Here is a 20,238-nt window from a genome sequence, read left to right as displayed (position 1 = left end):
CTGCTGCACTGGATGTCAATACAGAAAATAAAAGGAAGAAGAGACCGTCATTTGATAATGACGCGCTGCGTGTTTACGTCGTGTCCTATTGGCTGTTGAGTTTGCAGAAATCCCCGTGGGCTATTTTTAGCCGAGTCACGCAATCTTTGCATTCTTTGAAAAACAACTACGATCCAGACTAAGAAAGATGTAAATACGCTAAATTGCGCCGTATGGCAAAATCACATGTTTCACAAGGAGGGTAAAATTGACTCTTGAGGATAAAATAAATGTAACATAATAATTTAACTTTTTACTTTTTCACATGTTTTCATATCTTACTCGAGGGATATCCATGTATAAAGTGTTTAAAATGATTTATACAAACCATTAAGCAAATGTTTTTGTACTTTTACAATTTATTATATATATGAAACAATTTTGTAGTGTTTTTCTGATGAAATTAAAAGCTTTTTCAAAATGTAAAATGCAGGTTTTTGAGAGGTTTAAATTTAGATGTACGATGAGGAGTAGGGTTGGATAGGCTACAGTCTGTACAGTACAGTTAAGTCATTACGTACACACCCAATGTTTGTGGGTGTGTACAGGTTTCTATACATTGTGAGAACTGCACAGGTTTGTATTTATATACATTGAGGGGAATTTCCGTAGACGTAATGATGTATATACAAACTGTATGTATTTTCTATTCCCTTGACCTCTACTTTCCGTTGAACCTATAACCCCCAGCTGGTACGTAGATGGTTAAGACTTTTATTATCATTGTGAGGATATTTATATATATCTCTGTATTTAATTTTATAGATGTACTCCCTTTAGGTCACGTAGAGGATAGGAATCATGTATTTAAAGTCATTTTCATAAACAAATTGCTCTCCAATTTATTTCACATTTACAAGTTCAGCCTTATTATTTCAACTTTTTCAATAAGATCCTGATTTCCTTTTCGACAAAGTTGTCTAATGATCATGGGTTGTGTCCTCCTGCATCATATTTTTTTATTATAGGGAAAATGCTGACAGACACATCATTGTACACATATAAGCTGCTAATGGAAGACAATAAGGCAGGAAGTAAAAATACAGACAGTTATTAATTATTAACCTCCAAACACTCACTATCTATGAGCTGTTTATTATATATCAACCACCCTAGGAAGTTGGAAAGACAAACTGAGCTCATCTTTGTCACTTTACATTTAAAACCATTTCCACTTTATGTCAGCAGTATGCCAATATTGCAAAAGAAGTCCATTCCACACGTAGGGGATTTCTTTGCTTCAAGTTCAATCAAGGCTCCAGTTTATTTTTAAGGCTTACAACACATGTTCATCCATGTCTAGTGTGAATGCAGAATGAAAAATAATGTTTCCATCTTACAGAAAAGGGGATGTCTAAAGAGATGGAACTCAATAGAAAGTGCAATCTTGTGTGAGTCATGCTTTACACTTTCACACTACATCACTGCGGCGGAACTGAAACTATTATCTGTATGCAATTATGATTTTTTTGTTTCCTCTCTGGGAATGAAGCCTATTTCATCCTTCATTTCACAAAAAAATTAATGAAGGTGTTTATAATTATTTGACTATGCCAACCTTTTTTTATAAAACTAGTCAATATACTAAACATAAAACCATTAATAATAATACGCTTGATTGCTTTCTTATAAGTCTGAACATTATAATAATCTGTCATATGCAAGATAAGCTTGGGTTACATTGAAGGTTCTAACTTCCTCACTTTATGCCTTTATATAATGGCAATGCAATAAACAAAACATTTTATTTTCGATGTAAGAAAAGAAACCTAAAATGGATCTTAAAATAAAGTCTTGTATTAAATTCTATTATAAATAATTCTCAGTTCTAGAATTCAATTGCAATTTTCAATGTGAACTTCACATAGCAAAGTCATTGTCATGAATAATTCATAATTTTATGAATTATAGGACTTTCAAATGAATTGCTATGCCATACAGTCTATATTATTGTATAAAAGGGAAAAATAAAAAGATATGCTTATATACACTGAATCACAGTCATAGTACATTCAAAGTTATATTGTATTGTACAATGGTAAAAAAGCCAAAAATCTGTAAATCTGCTCTGGTTATTATCTCAAGCCCTCCACACATAAAGAGCTGTAAAATGTCTGGGGGAGGTTCTTCTGGGAGGGCCCAATAGATAACATAATATGATTTTTTACAATCCTAACATACTACATCACATCAGAACCTTTAACATCGGAAATGTTTATTTGTGTTCACACGACATTAAAAATATGTTTCTGTACAAAAATACAAAAAATAAAAAGTACAAAAATAAAAAAGAGTAGATGTAAAGAGTAAAAAGTTTCTCAAATGTGTAAGTGTCTGTAAATAATTGTTTTCCTCAGTCCAAGGAGAAGCTGAAATGGAGCTTAAGATTCATTCCACCAGGGGTCACCATCACCTAAGCGGCTGAATCTATTTGCTTCACAGTTTAAAATTCCAGTCAAGAGTTGTGCTCATTGTTAAGTCTTGTTAGCTTGTGGCTGCAATCCTGAAAAGTCATGTTTATTGTCGTTTGTTTATTCTGCCTATTTAATCCTATGTTGTACTGCTTTTTCTATTCAATATGCTTGAACGTAATTTGTTGTCTGTTTTAAACTACCCAAGTTTATTACTTTAATTTGAACTTATACAAAACAAAAAGAAATCAGATAGGGTCCTTATCATGTTTTTTAATGGACTACACATCTGCAATAAAATGCGCCCAATTTAAAGAGTTTTGTTTCAAAAGTTTCAATATCTCAATATTCAATATCAAAATTTAACTCTTTACAATAAACAAAAGTGCAAAGTAAAACTGAAATAAAATAAATTTTACAGTTGTCAACCTCATTTACTCTGAAAATCATTTTGAGGAATGTACTCTTTTAACAGCTTATGCACCACTTCTACTCATCAGATAATCTTTATCTGATCATAGATTCGACATTATAGTCATTACTAACAGTGACTCACTAAAAATCGCCGTAACATTTCACAATAAAAAATGCAATTTTCTACAGTAGTTAAAAAGCTAAAGTGCAAGGCTTGCTTGAAAAAAATATATACTCACAAGAATAGTCAATTACAGAAATACAGCTTATGACAGGTAAAGCATTGATGCTCGGTATCAGTGCAATGTCATCTAAGCAACATTTACTTAAGAGCCTGACCTGCAGGATGAGAAAGAATCTTTACAAATGCCCTGATGAATCCTGACCCCTCATTTAATACAATGCAATACATTTCCGATAGAGCATTTTAGAAAAAACACTTTGAACATCTTCAGTCCGTTAATTCTTTTCATGAGTCTGTAGCATCAGTTGTTTTGATGATCCACTACTGCTCCCACTGGACTCATGTGTCTTTTCTATGCGTTTCATAATGAAGTATCGCAGCATGAGGAAAAATCCTGTTTGGATATATGAGAATTGTATATTATTAGTTTGTATTACCGCTCCTTAGAATACTTGATTGATATTGGTCATCCCTAGCATTCTGCTGTCAAATGTCTTGGATAATGTCTGTATTTATCTACTGACAGAGACAACCAATAAAATTTTACTCCACAATCTGGTTCTTTTCATACAGTAAAACAAAACATTATCTTTATAAACAATATGTCCATAATTTAAGTAGCCATGTAACAATAACTGACTTATACTTATTATGACCACAAATTATCCTACTATGGCCTTACATGGTATATGAAGTTTAATCGTGTAGAACCTCACCTTGTAAGGAATTGATAATGCAAAAAAGGAAGAGGATGGCCTCTGAAAAGGGGCCAAAATCGAGGAGACTCAGGCCCCATGTGGTGCCAAACAGACAGCTGAGGCCCCAGATACTTAGAAATACTCCGTAACGATTCTTCAGCAATTGCATCTTCCTTATCTTTCTCACAACGTAGACAAGCATGAACACACCAGAGCTCATCACAACTGCCAGTAAGCCTATATTTACAATGTAATGAGCCATTTTGCTCTTTTCACTGTCCAGCATCCAGCACCTGGGTGGGCAAATACAAGGATATTAAAATATATTTATATTTTTGTATACAGTATGCATGCAAATAGGATGTCTACTTACATGTAGTATGGATTGTTGACATCATCAAGAATCATTCTTCGACCATAAATATCCCCTATAAAGTACAGTATAACAACTAGCAGAGCTGGAAGACCTGAAATTGGAAATTTAAAAAGATTAATTCACATGAAAATGTAAAAACTATATGACGCCAAAAGTACCTTGGCAATTTACTGTGCATAATTCCAAAGATAATACCAGGACAACACCTTTACACTCACCAAAACCCCCCAGGTAAAACAGCCATGTCGGAGGCGGTATCTGGAACACTTGATGGATTAAAAAGAACGCGTGAAATACTTCGACACCCATCCAGCAGAGGGCGCTTAGCAGCGCGTAATGCAAAAGGGCTCCCGTTATCTGACAAACTGTCTCATTTCCAACATTTCCCATTGTACCAGTAAGAATGAAGAACAAGCACAAAAGAAATATAGCCACCACCAGACCACGGTGCACCAATGAGGACTGATTTTTCGTCCCTTTTCTGGAATGCAGAGAACAGAAATGAGACAACATAACACGGGTCAGATTCACATTATTCTTAACATTTTTGACGATAGTAGGATAAATTAAAAGGGTCATATGGCGTTGATACATGTTTTTCTGTGTCTTTGTTGTGTTATAAGTGGCTCATGCATGTATGAGACACGTACAATTGCACAAATTTAAGTGTCGGAACAAAAGATGCATTCTATCCAAAAGCGAGTGCTCACCCAAACCTGTCTGCAACGCCTTGTGTAAACATGCCGCCACAAATCTACGTCAGTTCGTGGTGTGATAAGACCGCCCAAATGTATACGCAAGTAAGTTGGGTGTACCTGTCAGTACAATTGCTTTGGAACCTGATGTTCCAAATATGGTAAGAGGCATTACATTTCTGTCACAGCCTTGCAGTATTTGACCAATCACTACGCATTGGTTAACTGGCCAATCATAGCACACCTCGCTTTTTAGAGCGATGAGCATTGTAAAAAATCTGTGTCTTTCATAGAGGCAGGGCAAAGAGGAAATATAAACATGCACGTTATGTGGAAAATACTGCGTTTTTAAACCTTAAATTGTTTAAGCCTGAGTTGGCAAATCAAATGAAGAAAGGCGAGGATTACTGCCCAATCAAATAAAAAAGAAGGCGTGAGTTGCTATTGACAGAAGTCAAGCTCGAGTCAAGTTCAGTTTCTACTGTGAAAGAGCGCGTTGGAAGTCTAACTGTTTAATGTTTTATAGAAATGTTAGCGGCCATTCACACATTGCGTCTAAAATGCGTGCAAAGCGCATTCTCCCTCTTTTCTGAGCGCCCGGGGATTCACACTCTAGTTTTGAGCGTGCTTGACACTCGTCAATATTTTGTACGATTTTAATGTCGGTCTGGTAATATAACAAAAACATCACCAGACCTTCACTAGTTCATGCTAACTGCATGCCTTTGACTCAGGAGTGTTTATAGGTGGCGACCCGAGTTCGATTCCTGTCTCGATGTCCTTTCCTGAACCCAGCCCCTTCTCTCTCCCACTTTGCTTCCTGTACACTCTATCACTAAGCTGTACAATTAAAGCCAAAACGCCATAAACAAATCTTTTTAAAAAAATGCAAAATTCACGGAAAAATGGAAACCTTTATGTAACTTCAAACCCAAATGAACTTTGATCCTATATGAAAGACAGGTTGTATTTCAATCTGGTATTATTTGTATAAAAATATCAACTGACCATGTGTATACTTTACTATACTAAGACAGAGATGGGATCTAACCCATGACCTTGGTGATGCTAGCGCCACGCTCTAACCACTGAGCTACAGGATAACCAGAATTTAGGCCAATATTTACCTCTTTTTACAGAGCCAGTAGAAGAGAACCAAGCAGCTTACTAAAGACACAGCACATCCCACAGCTGTAATGTACGTCAGAGCCTCAAGATAGCACACAGTAGCTCTTTGGTTCACTTGCTAAAGCATTGAGAAAAAGACCAAATGTGTCACAGCAAAGCATACCATTGTGTATTACAATATACACACTGTCTAACTGGCATTTAAGCGATAATATGAAAATCACCACAGAATAGCATTCATAAAGTAAACATTTTTGTTCACAGAGTCTGGCTCTCAATTGTAAGTATAAAAAAGGGGTAAAAACAGGTTCAAGGCAAAGAAAAACTCTAGACTGAACTATATGTGTAGTGTACTGTTATTGAGCATGCAATGGTTTTGTTGTTTTTGTAAACTTACTACTCACCACAAGAATAGCAAAGTACGTAAGGTGATTACAATGGCATTCTGTCTCTTCTGCAGTGATGTTAACAGTCTTACAACCATCTGACCTCCACGTCACTTCTTTGTCTGCAGAGTACAAAATACAGGATTGAGTAACATCAGCAACACGTTCAGTAATTCTGCTACCGATAGCGTCGAAACATCAGCTGTAAATTAAAGACCTGAGCTCACCTTTTCTTGTGTCCCATGAAACACAACTTTTAGAAAAATTAGACTGTGGAATGAAAGAGAAACACAATTAACCGTCAAGTCTAAATGTTTAGTTGGAAAGAAAAGCATTTAGCTGAGACAGTCGACACAAAGAAAGAGAGAGATTATCAAAGCAGAGTGTACATTAAAGGTGGGGTGTTTGATTTCTCTTAGCCGTTGTTGATGTTCAAATCATTAAAAACAAACACACCCCTGCCTCCAATCTTTTGCTTTCGTCAGCGCTCAGCTCGACTTATGTCCGTCCTTGTGTACTGTGCAAATTACTGCTGATTGGATACAAGGTTGTTTTTGTACTCGGCCCGACTTTGTCTAAACAAGCGTATTTCGTTAATCGGACACTCCGCCTTTAATAAAAGCCCTACTTTTTAACAGGCTCATAATGATAGAAATATTTTGATAGTGACATAAACAATTATGGTAGCCATTTCAAAATTTTCAGGCTTCACCTCATCAGCCTGTTGCTGATTTTGAAGGATTGGGCGTTATATATTAATTGTGCATATAAAATGCTAAAATAAGTGTAATCTAAGCACAACCTCTGCACAGTTGGTTTAGGAAGGGTGGTTCCACACATAAGAAAGAAGAAATAGCTCTGAGTCGTTTCCCCAAAGATTTTTGCAGCATTAACAATTATATTCTTTGTGTTCGACAGTTTCAACTTCTTTTTCAATTCCTTTAAAAATAGTCATAAAACTGTAGAAATGCCGTTTGATATTATCAATAGTATGAAAGTATTGTTAGGAGTCAGTAACAAGTCAAAATCAAAGTCTTTTAACCGTACAATACAGTATAACAAACAGAATATAAAAGATACACGCATGAAAATGCTTAAACAGACTTACTGGAAGGGCTGAATGACGGAACGTGATTTTGATAGGTTCTGGGAGGTCAGAGATGATCTCATTCTCCACCGAAATTCCAATTATGTCATCCAGAAGAGTTGACTCAGGTGATTTTGATGATTTTTTTTGCTGCAAACACAAGTTGTTACTGTTTGTTTCTTTGTACACAAACATAAATATATAATCTTACTTTCATTATACCTACCTTAAATAATGTCTTTGCTGTCTTCTCCCTGAAGTAGGTACAGACCACTTTGGATTTCTTTCTTACTACTGATTTCACGCAGGGGGGGAGATAGATTGAGGGTATTTGGCTGGACTGTCTACTGTGTGGAGCCTGGAATTCAGCACATACATTCATTCATTTATATGGTGAGGAACATGCGATGACATGCCATGGCTAAAGGTTATACATCTCTACTTAAATCATCTGCTTCTGCAAAAATGTGAATGTATTTACTGGTAGCATGATCGTGTCTCCTGTGAAGCCCTCTTCCATCTCAATGATAATTCCCTGAACACAAGGTAGATCCACACGCCCAATTTTGCTAGATTTCATTACTGCTTCCTCAATCCTGCACATGCAAACACAAACAATTCTTAGATCCCCTCTGACTGGTGCTGTGTTCAGTATAGAGTTGCACTATCATTTCTGTCCCTCCATTGATTTTAAATGTCCACCAGTGCAACAATATCACCATCTACAGTATTTCCAGTCAGAGGTTAAGGTTACAAAAAATATATTGCCACGTGTGGTGTGTATGTAACACGATCTCAGTTGGTGTTCCCCTGTTATTTTGGACTTTTAGGTTATTTCCTGATTGCGTAACATGTGTGTAGTATTCTGTAGTTTTTTGTGTTAATAAGTTGGTGTTTAATAAGGTGTTTCTTGTTTCCTTGTTATCCCAGTGTATTTAAGAACTTTTTCCTTTGGTTGGGGTCGGGCTTTATTTTTATGTTCCTGTTCAGTTCTTGGATTACCTTTTTTGTTTTGTCATTAAAAAACATAAAATGTAACCACACAACATGCCTCTACCCAACTTTTTCTGCATCTTTGCATTGTACATTTTATATGGATTTGTAATTAGCACACAGAATAATCATTACAAAAAAATATTACTTTGAAGAAATTATCAAACAATTAAAATATCCAATGATGCATTTAGCTGGACATGCAGTAAAATTACATTGCTAGAACAAAAGACATAGCAAATGTGTGGTGTGGCTTCCTGTTTGTAGCTCAGCTGCTTGTGGCTCAGCTAGTTGCTTTTTACTTGAGAATAATGACATATTATCATATGAACTAATGATTACAGCCCAAAAACATGCATAGAATCACTACCCATTACTGCAATATCAGTTCATTGCACTTCATTCACATAATTGTGAAACTACTGAACTACACAAAAATTCAGGATGAATGGCTCACATGTTTGGTCCTCCGGGAGTTTTGCTTGCCTCATCACAGAACTTCTCCTCTGAAAGCAGAACAATATATTCATATATATTTAAAGCATAATGAATGAATCCTTCATGGCTGCAATTTCTTCATTAATCAATCATTATAAACCATAAATCACCATTGGTCACCCTTCATATTTGTATGTGGGTTTTGCATTTATTTAACCAATAAAAAGTACAGAAAAGAGCTTGTCATCTTTGGCATCACACTGTTTAATTATTGAAACAATGCAATGAAAACATTGTTCATTTCCTGTAAAGTGGCAGTTTTGGAGATGCGAGCTTTCAGTTCGAAAGAGATGATTTGTCAAAGGGATAGTTCACCCACAAATGAAAATTCTGTCACCATTTACTCACCCTCAGGTTGTTCCAAACCTGAATAAATGTCTTTGTTCTGTTAAAACAAATTAAGATATTTTAAAGAAACAGGTAAACGAAACAGTTCTGGGGTACCATTGACTACCACAGTGTGTTTTCCCCTACTATAGTGCCATAAAACTGTTCAAATCTCTTTCTTAGCGTTCATGACAACAACAAAATTGAAATTGGCTTGTAACAAATTGAGTAAATGACAGGATTTTAATTTTTTGGAAACTATCCCTTTAAGACGGATATTAAAAGGAAGATACAGTAATGTGCAAAATCAGATTAGATGCTTTAATCACCACATCATTTGCTTAAGTGTGTGAGTAGGACATAAAATATATATATTTACAAATATTATTTGCCATTAAGGTTAATAATCAAGTGAGCCTTGTTGTTGATAGGCGGTTAAAATAATAATAATACTAGAGTTAAATCTTTGTGTAAACAAGGAAATGATAATACCCCGCCTGCTATCATTATTCTCACTTGTTCTTTCCGAACTCCGAAGCCTGTCAGACTGTCAGAGTTTTTGCACAGTCGTTCATTTTCCCACGAAATGATCACGGTTACTTTTTTACAGTGTATAATTATTTGCAACCTACAGAGGATGTGTCAAACCACACAAGATTTTTACTAGACCACAGAAGCTGTTTTATCATTTAGGCTGACTGCCTAAAGTTTCTGAAGTTTTTGGTGATGCAAACTTTTATCCTCAGTGGTGTACCGGTCGACCTCAATGTTAAAATAAGGTTGCCATTGGCCAATCAAATGTAAGAAGGCGGCAGTTACTGTTTACAGAGCCGGTGTGGGCCAATCAAACAATGTGCAACAACAACAACGTGCAACGTTAGAGGCTAAACATTCAATATTTTACCATTTATAACAAAATAAATGTTTGGCGAGAATATCCACTGATGCAAACTACATTTAAATGGAAAATATGTAGATTACTTGATTCATGTAATCTACACATACGTCATGTAAACACATACGTCATTATTTATGGTTTTATTTCAGAAAGGCGTCCGTTACATTTCAAGGTAACAATGAAATTACAATGATAACGTCTTAAGAGAAATAAATGTATATTTTATAATGTTTATAACTAAAATGAGACAATCTCGATGACGTATGCTGTAGACAAATGTGACCTCCGTAGGGCGCAGCTCTTGTCTGGTCTGTGCTCACAATTTAAAGGGACCGTTCACGTAAAATGAATGCAATTTGCTTGTTCGGATCACCGAGATCGCATGTTAATGACAAATATAAAGTAAACGCACCGAGTCAGTTTGGAATTACATGAAGCGACAAAGAAAATCCATAATAACTATGTAAATATTTCCAAGAAACTAAAGCGCACAGTAATGTTTTTGTCATTTGAAATATACATTAAAGTACTTACTGCAGTTTATTGATTCCCCCCGGAATGTATATGTTTCCATGACATGGCTGCTGATAAGATCCCCTTTAATGCTGCCATTCACAATACCATACAGCTTGCTTTCATTCTGGTACTCTGGTGAGAGGTTAGTGCAGCAGATGCCCTGTAGGCCATTTGGGCCACACAGTGTCCGATTTTCTCCATTCACTTCCACTATCAGCAGGTCCAACAGTGGCTCCCAGTACACACAGAAACGACTTTGATTTGGAATGGAGGTTGAATTTAGAGGAATTATTGCCGATTGCTTGCACTTCGCTGTGATACTGCCCTGAATAGAGAAGTTAGCCTCATTTCCTAAAATCCTGATGTCGTCACAGCCTGGTCTTAAATCATACATCAGATTTCGGGATGCACTGCCATGGCGCCATATTCCACACATCTTAAAGTCTTTGTCATTCTCTGCTACATGGACAGTCACAAAAAGCAACCGAATATGTTTTAGGTTAAGAAGCAAACTCAAGTAACGTCTCAATATATTTAGAATAAACTAAACTACACATTTTTGTATCAAGTTACATATTTGTTAAAAAGGTATTAACAGCAATACATCATCAATAAGCAAGTATCATATTATTTTGCTTCTTATTTATGATTTGCTTACCTTGACCCAAAATGAACACTAGACAGATGATCATGAAGACTCTTATGGTGTTTTGATTCTGCTTCATTGTTACTCATAGATGAAGCCTGAAATTTGAAAGAGGGATAAAAAAGTCATTTACCATCTCTTCCCATCTTTAGTAAGGGATATATTATGAATGATCTATACAGGAACCCTCACTTCCTCCTTACAAACTCATTATTCTTGAGATAAAGCGACACACATAGTCATTCATGAAGCAACACATATTCATGGACTCTTATCAATGAACAGAACACATACATCCACGTATAAAAATGCACTCTGATACATGTTAGGCTGCAACAGTCATCTCTTATCCTTGAAAACAGACTTTCTTTCTCAACAAAAGCTCTATTGTTACCAATGTTGCACATTCAGTGCAACATGCAGATTTGATGCCGTCTTTATACCACAAGTTTCATTTTCAACTAGGCTTCACAGGTCCAAAAACCTGAGACAAAAAGCATGTCTCATATCTAAAATAAAATGATTCATAATAAATTGTTAGTCTCTCTATGTACTGTCTGTGAGAATAGATGACTCAGTCACTGAATGTAATGTTTACAGGCCTGAGTCAGCAGTCGGACACTGAAGTTGTCCCGAAAACACTTCTGCAAATTTCAAAAGTGAAAAGGCTTAATTTTTCATCACAGACTACTGTAAAAATGGTGATTCAACAAAAGACATGTGATTCATGTGGGAACACTGAAATCATACACTGTCTATTTCAATTTCATGAACACTCAATTAAATGCAAATAAATCTTCATTATTTTTAAGTGTCACTGTTAACACTGTCCCCCCGTCATTCATTCATCTTGCATAAAATGTTAGTTCAAGTAGCCTACTTTGGGATAAACCTTAAGAGAGATTAGGGCTTAACAATAAGACCACGGTGTTAAAAAAAATGAACGATTTCACAAATATACTGTAATCCTCATGGAGAGAAGAGCCAAAGGGAATGCTGAATGCCAACATAGTATACAACATTTCTCAATAACAGCTCAACTGTTAAGTCTTTTTGTGTCAAATCAAACTCCTTTATTGTCACTCAACCATATACACAAGTGCAACAGTAGGTATATAAAACTTTCGTGCAGTTCCGACCAACATGGCAGTATGACAGATATGTAGATTACAAGTATCAAGAATTACAATACTTTACAATAGACATTTCTTGTACACATTTACAAGTAAACGTTTCTATCCAAGTGTATATACTTCCTCAAAGTTGTGAAAGACGCTGATGCAATTTATCTATATTGAATGCAGGTGTTGTGTCGACCTTCCAAATCAAACTGAAGATGAGACGCGCTGTGGGTTTCCTGCATCTACCTTCGAGCACAAAACACGCATTAACCTGTTGTGGCATGCATAACACACCACCTGTATTCAATATAGATAAACGGTATCAACGTGTTTTACAACTTTGAGGAAGTGTAACTGAACTTCAATGGAACTGTTTGCAGGAGACATAAGAGACAGATAAGAGATAAAGAAAATATGACTGACTGAGGGATGTTAGTGACACGTTTTATTTCACCCACACTGTTATATATATACGTCCTTTCTAAAATACATTAAAGCTATCTATTTAAAACAAAAACTGAGAAGTGTACTGTATATGAATTAAAGCTAAACTGAGGCATAACAGAGCACACTATTCACTTACACAGTGCCCAGTTTCTCAGTGCTGTGTTTGAGCAGGGTGCGTCTATACCTCCGCCCTCCCTCCCTCCCTCCCTCCCTCTCTCTCCCTCTCTCTCCCTCTTTCTCTTTCTGCCATTGTTCCAGCTATGTGGACCTCACGGCAGCCGAAGAATGTTCCTTTTCTCCTCTGAAAGCACCAGTTTTGAAAGGAAGCGGGTTAACTCCAACTACACATGCTGATTTGTTGCCAGTTTCAAATAAAGTCAAATAAGTTTGGTCTAAATGTTTTATTTTCCTGTAATTCATTCAACGTCGTTCTGCACACTACAGCCATTGAAAAATATTCACAGATTAAAAAAATTCTCACATCAACTTCAATGCATCCTCGTTTACACAACTTTTAAAATAGATTTTCAAGTTTCCATTACCTGCATATCTCTCCTCTGATCAATGTCCTGAAATGATTCAACATGTTTTGAAATGCCAGTTTATTCACAGTGTAATATGCCTCAAATGACAAGAACCACAACAGTGTCGCCTCATCGTTTTCACGGCTGCTGTTGTGTCTAGCAAAGCTAACAACCTGCACAGAGCAAGAATGTGAACTTTGCGATGAACTAGGTCAAGCTATTGTGCTTTTGCTTTGTGACTTCAATGCTAGACAAAAAAGAGGGAGGCCTTTCTGTTCTCGCCATTCTGAGCTGTACTGACATGTAGCTGAGAGTAATGGCAAAGGTCTTTCAACCATTTAGTGGTATACTAGGCGTACAGCACGTTAAACCAAAGAGACTGGTTTAAAATGTGCAAAAATAACCACCATGGTGTAGACAGGAAAACCAATGCACCTGACAGAGACATAAACACATCTTCAATGAAAACAGACTCTAACTCTAAAGAACAAGCATTAGGTCAATACTTTACAAATGTTTTGTGTCATAAAGCATGAACTCTGCTATATGGGCAGATAAAGAAAGCATTCCTTTCCATTGAGGTGGACTGTCTGAAGGGGTTAAAGGATTGGAGGATTTGCACACAGTCTCAGTGTCTCTTTGATTTGCTCATAGCCTCGGAGTAAATATGCGCTTGCGTTCTTCCACCTGCGCTCAAATTTCCCAAAGGACCTCCAGACACTCAGTCTCATATATTACAGCACTGAGCAGGGAAGTCAAATAAATATTGATACAAGGAACACAAAAATGCTGAAATAGTGTATGCTTATGTTATGAGAATCTGGTAAAAGCTCCAGGAATAGGATTTGTGAATTCATAGTAGTCCTATTAATAATTACAGTCAGTATGGTAATGTATTGCTTCAAACGCCCCCCCCCCCCCCAAATGTTTTGGATAACAAATATCTAGAGATGTTAAGGCGCATTTGCAAACGGGACAAACACATAACAGACACAACAAAAAACAAAACATTAAAAATGTATTTGCTTTCATAGATAAATATTTTAGTTATCACTCAACACAATTTCGCACCAAAACAAAAACAAGCTTTCAAACAAGCTCGCTTCAAATGACGCCTATGAAGGTTTCTTAACAAGCTTAACGTTACATTTTTTACATTCGTTTATAATTAAATCGATAATTTGTCAACATTGTCCGTGTTAACGACAGTAAAGACGTAAGACTGTTTATTACATTCACGCACCTGCCTCGCGGCGGATCGCAACATTTATGGAAAGGAATCTTACCTTATCCGACAAAACAAAACACTTGATGTCTTCCTCACGTAGAGTACGTTGTTTCGGAAAAAATCTGAAAATTCGTATGTTTGTTTTATGCTGGAGGAAAAACAAGTGTGAAAATCGGGTGTAATTCAATAAATGAGAGTAACTTCGCACTTGGAGAGTCCGCGAGGCAGAAGTGACTCAGTGCGTGTGCGTGCGTGCGTGTGCACATGTCTGTGTGAAAGCCTCTCATGCGGATAGCGGCGGTACTTCGAGCTGATTCCCACAGCAGTCATACAGAAAAACTCGTATTCAGAGTGAATAGATCATCTCAGCAGCATTAATCAGCGTAATGCTACTTCAAAACACAATTATGCTGTAAAAAGGTTGAAATCATTTCTGGTTTTATTGACAAAATATTTAAAGTAAAGTCCATTCCATTCCATTCCATTTTCTACCGCTTATCGGAACTACCTCGGGTCACGGGGAGCCTGTGCCTATCTCAGGAGTCATCGGGCATCAAGGCAGGATACACCCTGGATGGAGTGCCAACCCATCGCAGGGCACACACACACACACTCACTCATTCATTCATTCATTCACTCACGCACTACGGACAATTTTTTCCAGAGATGCCAATCAACCTACCATGCATGTCTTTGGACCAGGGGAGGAAACCGGAGTACCCGGAGGAAACCCCCGAGGCAGGGGGAGAACATGCAAACTCCACACACACAAGTCGGAAGCGGAAAATCGAACCCCTAACCCTGGAGGTGTGAGGCGAACGTGCTAACCACTAAGCCACCGTGCCCCCCTAAAGTAAAGTCAATAAAGAAAATACAAAATTTCCCCTTATCTAAAGGAAAACACCCTCAAAGGTCACATGTAGGTAATCTTGTAGTACCTTAGCTAGAAGCTCAAGTTTTTGCACATTGTTTCTGACAGTCTATGTACGTTAAGTGTTAGGCATATTTGCAATACAAATGGTATCTACTGCCCTGGATAGAAAACTGAAATGATTTGCAAGGTGCATGTACAAAAGTCAATTTGCATATTCGGGCTATATTTTGGACCAGAAAGCTGACAAAAGTTGTAAGTTCAAGAATTGTTTCCACGGTATTAACAATATGTTATTTTCAAGGGCAACCTCTGCTGACTAAAGACTTATTTAATTAAATCCTTTAAAACCAACTCAAGGAAACTGATAAGGTTTTGTTTGCTAGGTAGACGTTAACAAGAAGAGTGGCAGGTGTGTGTGTGTGGTGATCAGTTAGAGCACCTGGCTTCCTGTGCATCTCAGCTGTTATTTCGACGGGTTTTATGAAGGCCAAGGTCTAACAAAGGCTTGTCTGTTTTCAACATGAATAAAAAGTCAGACTTTAACACAGAGCGTGTATGCGATTGTTTTAATAAGACTGAATAAACAAGAATCATGCTCATTTGACATTGACATACAGCAGCAAACAGCAGAAAGCCCTATAACTAATAATATGTGTTGAAGTTCTATGCATTTTCCATTTACTTCTGAAATAAAATGTAAATGTGTGCTGTGAAAAGCGACATACGCTTGTAATTTGTTCTCTGATCTGGGTCATACATTTTAGATACAGACATCTTAATTTAACAGTGTAGGAGGAAACAAAAACTTTTGCCACAACAGTGAAACTATCAGCTCCCACAAGCTGATTGCGTCATTTCTGGGTGTTGCAGATGAATATCTAGACTCTGTCTAGAAAATATTTTGACAATATCTCCCCATCTTTTAAGCTATTCTTATCATCACAGCACATTAAATGCATGATTTTTATGGCTTTTATTTATTACAGTTTATTTACTGTATATTCATTGACGTGTTAGAGCACTTGCGTTTCATTTCATTTTATAAAGTGCTTTCACAAGAGGATAAACTACCCATGTGCTAAGAAGAACTGAGAATTTCCCTATTTATATTCTACATGCATGGTTTAGCTATAGACAATGTGTAACTTGTTCCCCCAACTGGACATTAAATCCTTTCAGTGAGGTTTCAAATTGCATTTTTATGTCTGAACTTGTCTTTTGAGTTAAATCAGCATAGGCAGTTCAATAAACACTTCACTATACCTAAAATTGTATTTACAGTAATTGGAATTTGAAGTAATAACACCCAAGTGCAACAATATAGTCAACTGTTTTGCGACAATATTATAGGGAACACTGTTAATGTAATCTTAGGCTAAACCTATGCAAAGCAGTGCATACCTCAAAGATCATGGGAAATGTAGTAACATGTACAGTCACGCTCAAGGTTTTGGTAAGGTAGGTTACACTACACTTCGCCTCCTTTTCCCATCCAAAGCCACACGAAACAGATGGCAGCTAGTGCAGATGGGATATAGCAAAACGGCAACCAGCCAACAAAGGCAGTGGCTCCGCTCCTTTGTTGCCTCTCTCAGCGTTCGTGTAGTAGTGCTGACTCCTGCTGTGTAAATCCACGGTGAGCTCACAGAGCAGGGGAACTCCAGACCCATGTATATAAAGATGGAATGAGGGAGCCAGCATGAAAGAGATAAACACAGACGCTGAATTAAAAACAGGTCCAGCTCACATATGCTTATGGAGAATGAAAATAGCTTTTTGATATGTTGAGACATTTTCCTCATGTAGATGTTCACTTTTTTTTCATAGATTAAGATTAGAACGGTGCAAAATTGTGTATTTCTTGTATTTCAAATTCTCTATAAACATAGAAAACAAAAATGCAAAGCAACACAAGATATGCCATACATACAGACACATGTCTTTCTAAGCTTCCCCCGTTTCTGCCTTTTTCTTTGCTTATACTTGCTTTCTGTCTAATTTCTATGTCCCTTCTCCTGTTGTGGTAAGTCAATGACGTCCTGTTTTTGTGTGATTGTGGTGTCTGTCAACTACAGTTACAACACGATGTCTGCAACTTTATGTTCTCTGGTTAACCGTCAGTTTATCAGTAAGCTGACAGATGGTTTGTATTTTCCACTGAGTATAAAGAGCTGAATCTCCTCACCCCAACATCATTAAAGTTCATTCAAAGGATAGAGCAAATATTCTCACCTCGTGATTGCTTCTGGGAATTGCCCATTCTGCCGTTACCATGGTTATCTGATTGACTAGTGATGTGCTGCTTAAAGCTGGCCCCGGGGGGCCTGTGGTAATTTCTGTGTATGTTAGTGGTGGGAGTGACGGTTTATTCCGATATATTGATAGCTTAGACTTTCCTATTACAACGGCATACTGTGAAAGACTTTACCAGGGCATGTCACCAAAGAAATGTAAGAAATGTATTTTATTTCATGAACACTCATGTATTTAAACTGTTTAGAGAAGCAGTTCAAAAGCAAAACATGAAGGATACACAAATGAAAAGATAGCAGACAAACAAGTCAAAAGCTTTATTTTGTAGATATTTTAAGGAAAGGGCAAGACTGCTGTGGCAATACTGATAAATCAGTCAATATATGCAGCTTTAGAACTATATGAATTGTGAAAAGTGCAATAAAAATGCAGTGAATTGAAAATTGAATTACATTTCACCTCATGCCAATCTGTGTTGTCATGATCCGCACAGAAGAACCCAAATGCAGGTGGTGGTGTGGTCACATAAAGACATCATTAAACAAAGAAACGAAACAAAGACCCGCAAGGGGGTAAAACACTGAGAAACAGGGAAATAACAACAATATACAGACACGACTATTAGACAAGACAATCACACTCAACATAAACTAGACTGACAATGACAAGAGGACGGTTACCCAATGAACAAGGTGGCGAAAACACTTTGACAATAAAGCAAAACCAACCAGCACAGGACAGCAAACACAAGGGCATTAAATAGGGAACCAAATCAAGAGGGGAACAGGTGCGGGGCGTGAAATAATTAACTATTAAAAATGAGGAAACAAGAGGGCGTGGGCGAGGGCGGGGACAAAGACGAGACCAGAGAGAGCCCATGACATGCCAATACAAACAATTCCATATCTCTCTCACACTAAACACGTGGGTCTGTCATAATCTATACCACAAGATTATACTAAAACATGATTAAAAGACCCAGAATCATGATGACACTGTGTATCAGGGGCAACTGCAGGATTTCATCTCTGGGTACGCACAGAATCCCCCACCCAATTTAAAGCTCTCACACACACTAAAACCAAATGTTTAAGAAATGCCACAAAAATAATTAATATTTAAGATATATACAAGATTAACCTTGCTTATAGCTTTTTGACGCTTACTCTTCTCCTCCCTGTTAAAGCACCGCCTCGCTGTTCATTTTTATCTCAGGTTGAATGTCCATCTGCTGTCACACTTGAATTGTCCCTCCATGCGAATGCGACAGACCAGAAACACAAGCCCATGCGGAAATATTTTGCATTTCGCCGCGTATCAGATTTTTACAAAGTGTTTGATACAGTTGAGCATCCTTTTATTTTGAATGTTTTGGAACTTTTTTGGTCTTGGGGAATATTTTAGAAATTAAATTAGTAAATTAAATCGGATCTTTAGAAAGAATAACTGGGTGCTTTATTTATTAGGGCATTGCAGCCTTACTCAATCGGCCTCCTACTCTCAAGACACCATCTTGGAAGACCGGATTTTGCTGTCCTTCTTTATTTGTGATATGGAAGAGAATGATGAGGCAGCAATTACCTGATCAAACTGTTGCAGTTGATTAAAAACAATAACAGCTGTTTCAGCCTCGGCAAGATCTTTCGAGGTTTAGTTCTGTTTTCCTGTTAAGACAAACATTTGAAGCTCCTTGACTTTCTTGGTTGAAGCTCTTCCTCCATTAGAAGCATTAATTTCTTTTCACTTTTGACTCTTTTGTCTTAGAATCCTTTTAAACTACAAAAACCAAGCAACGACAACCTTGTCCAGTCTGATAATTATGTGATTAATCTTTGAGTGGCATTTTCTGTACACGATAACCCAGTGATGTTTACAGTCATATTTCTCTTTACTTCAGGGTCATCACCCGTAAGAGTAAAATCAAATGTTTGGATTGGCCACTCGTCCTCTGATTTCCACAGATTATCTGGTCCATTGAGCCATCTGTCATTCTGCAAAAGATGATCTGCCATTACTCCTCTTGAACAACAATCTTCAGGATTTTGAGCAGTGGGAATATACCTCCGCTGTGAAATATTCATAGCCCCTCTTATGAGAGAGATCCTGTGGGCCACAAAAGTAAGGAATCTCTTGTCCTCATTTCTGATGTACTTTATTACAGATGTACTATCAGTCCAGAACATTGAGTCTTTCAATGGAAGTTGTAGCTCTCTTTTTAACATCATGTCTACTTTAACAGCAAGTGCAGCAGCTGTTAGTTCAAACCGGGGAATTGTGACTTCCTTCAGTGGCACAACTCTTGCGTTGCCAAGTACAAGTGAACATCATTGTCATACTCTTATTCGATTGTTACAGTACCATTTCCAGTTGAGCTTGCATCAGAAAAATGCTGCAGTTGAGCAGTTGTGATTCGGCCAAATTCATTTGGTTTCAAGCATCTGTTTACTGTAAAGTCTGAGATACTTTCCAGTTCCTTCAACCATTGATACCATTGT

The 20,238-nt window shown here is 37.1% G+C and overlaps 1 protein-coding gene across 2 annotated transcripts; it reads right to left on the bottom strand.

The window, feature by feature from the left end:
- Positions 1-2,237: 2,237 nt before the first annotated feature.
- Positions 2,238-14,869, bottom strand: LOC130428828 (adhesion G-protein coupled receptor G1-like). Of its 2 annotated transcripts, none has more exons than XM_056757098.1 (14): positions 14,675-14,869; positions 11,309-11,394; positions 10,669-11,109; positions 8,869-8,917; positions 7,900-8,014; positions 7,645-7,776; positions 7,440-7,568; positions 6,559-6,601; positions 6,350-6,453; positions 5,945-6,063; positions 4,341-4,603; positions 4,120-4,213; positions 3,765-4,039; positions 2,238-3,442 (listed from the first exon to the last, which is right to left on the bottom strand). In XM_056757098.1, the coding sequence occupies exons 2-14, from the start codon at positions 11,373-11,375 to the stop codon at positions 3,324-3,326; spliced, it is 1,950 nt and encodes a 649-aa protein (XP_056613076.1). In that variant the 5' UTR covers positions 11,376-11,394; positions 14,675-14,869; the 3' UTR covers positions 2,238-3,323. The 2 variants fall into 2 exon arrangements, with proteins under 2 accessions (XP_056613076.1, XP_056613085.1); XM_056757107.1 differs by having other exon boundaries at positions 10,669-11,106.
- Between the last annotated feature and the right edge of the window lie 5,369 nt (positions 14,870-20,238).

Source organism: Triplophysa dalaica, chromosome 1 (assembly GCF_015846415.1).
Source record: "Triplophysa dalaica isolate WHDGS20190420 chromosome 1, ASM1584641v1, whole genome shotgun sequence".
NCBI classification, from domain to species: domain Eukaryota; kingdom Metazoa; phylum Chordata; class Actinopteri; order Cypriniformes; family Nemacheilidae; genus Triplophysa; species Triplophysa dalaica.
Note: the sequence above shows the minus strand (reverse complement) of the source record. Positions and strands in the feature narration are given on the sequence as shown.